This window comes from Geospiza fortis, unplaced genomic scaffold (assembly GCF_000277835.1).
Source record: "Geospiza fortis unplaced genomic scaffold, GeoFor_1.0 scaffold23, whole genome shotgun sequence".
NCBI classification, from domain to species: domain Eukaryota; kingdom Metazoa; phylum Chordata; class Aves; order Passeriformes; family Thraupidae; genus Geospiza; species Geospiza fortis.
Genome location: NW_005054303.1, coordinates 16,043,191 through 16,044,614, shown reverse-complemented (window position 1 = coordinate 16,044,614; position 1,424 = coordinate 16,043,191). Strand labels below are relative to the sequence as shown.

Sequence of the window (1,424 nt, the reverse complement as noted above, 5' to 3'; positions counted from 1 at the left end):
GAGGAAAAATTCTGTGGGAATGTGGGATGGGAAGGCTGTGGGACTTTGGAGTGGAAACGCTGTGAGACTGTGGAGTGGGAGCGCTGTGGGATAGGAATGCTATGGGACTTTGGAGTGGGATCGTGGAGTGGCAATGCTGTGGGACTGTGGAGCGGGATTGTTGTGGGATGGGAATGCTGTGGGACTGGGCTCCACAGGAAGGAAGGAGCCCTGGCTGGGTGTGGGCCCTGCTGCTCCGGGGCTCTGCAGTGCCCGGCAGAGGAGCTGGGGGAGCACAGACACAAAGAAGGGAGGCACTGGCAGGTACAAACTCTGCTTTAGTGGTGGGGCTGTCACTACAGCAGCGGGGGAGGGACAACACTCAGCACTCATCCCCACAAAGGCACCGCTGTAACCGGAGCCAGGAGTTACAGCAACGCCAGCAGGAAGCTCTCTCTGGCAGAAATGGATTCCCAGCAGCACAGGGAATTCTTCATTCAATATCCACCAGCTCCACTTCAAAGAAGAGTTTAGCGTTTGGTGGGATCCTGTTGGCAAATGTTAAGGAAAAGGAAAGGAAACAGCCCCTGCAGTGACCCCTCCCTGTGCAGGGAGTGCCCAGCTGCTCCCCAGCCTCTCCCCTGTCCCTGGGATGGCCCTGACCTGGCTGGACACCCCAGATGCAGCCACAGCTGCTGCCCAGCAGGAGCTGTCGGGAGACAGGGACAGCCCCACGGACACACCTTCATCAGCACACCCTGCTCCTCACTGCCCTGAGCTGCCCCAGCCTTGTCTGCAGCTGTGGGGCAGAGCCTGGGGAGGTCACACTGTCCCATGGTGTCCAGGCAGCCCTTCAGATCACAGGATTCCAGCACAGGAGAACAATCCCTTCCCTCCTCCGGGAGGGTTGGGAAAAAGAAACAGGTCTGCATGAAACACTGTGGGATCACTACTGCACCCCCTACTGCAGCTGTATCCCAGAACCAAGTATAACTCTGTCCCTGCTCCTGTTGCCCTACACTGGTGAGGATCCCCATCAGGCAGAAGCATTTGCAAGCAGCTGGAATAAAAGTGCAGGTGGAACACAGCAGCAGGTTCCCCCTGCATGGGTTATCTCCAGAAGAAAAGGGCAATTGCACCCCCAGGGAGTGCCCAGAACTCCCTGAGTGGGAATGTCCCGAGCCTGCTGTGAGTAACAAGTGAACCCCTCTCCTGTATCCCTGTCCATAAAGCACCCCTTGTCCCCAGCATTCCCAGGCTCCCCGAGGAGTCCGAGGCCATGGAAGGATACTTGGCATCAGGCTGCCCCTTCTTGCCATAGCCCCACTCGGGCTCGATCTCCAGCTGGGCCTTCTCTCCTTTGCTCATGGTCAGCAGGGCCTCATCCCACTGCAACGACACAGCAGCTCCAGCCAGGGATGGGACAGCGGCCACTGCACTTCCCA

At 58.4% G+C, this 1,424-nt stretch overlaps 1 protein-coding gene across 1 annotated transcript in view; it reads right to left on the bottom strand.

Annotated features, from left to right (window-relative positions):
* Window positions 1–297: 297 nt before the first annotated feature.
* The window catches only part of FKBP3 (FKBP prolyl isomerase 3), a 5,173-nt gene continuing 4,046 nt past the window's right edge, over window positions 298–1,424 (bottom strand). Inside the window, exons 5-6 of the mRNA XM_031066220.1 lie at window positions 1,271–1,368; window positions 298–527 (exon numbers count right to left, since the gene is read on the bottom strand). Coding sequence (XP_030922080.1) covers window positions 473–527; window positions 1,271–1,368 — 153 coding nt within the window. The 3' untranslated portion in view covers window positions 298–472. The remainder of the gene's footprint in view (window positions 528–1,270; window positions 1,369–1,424) is intronic.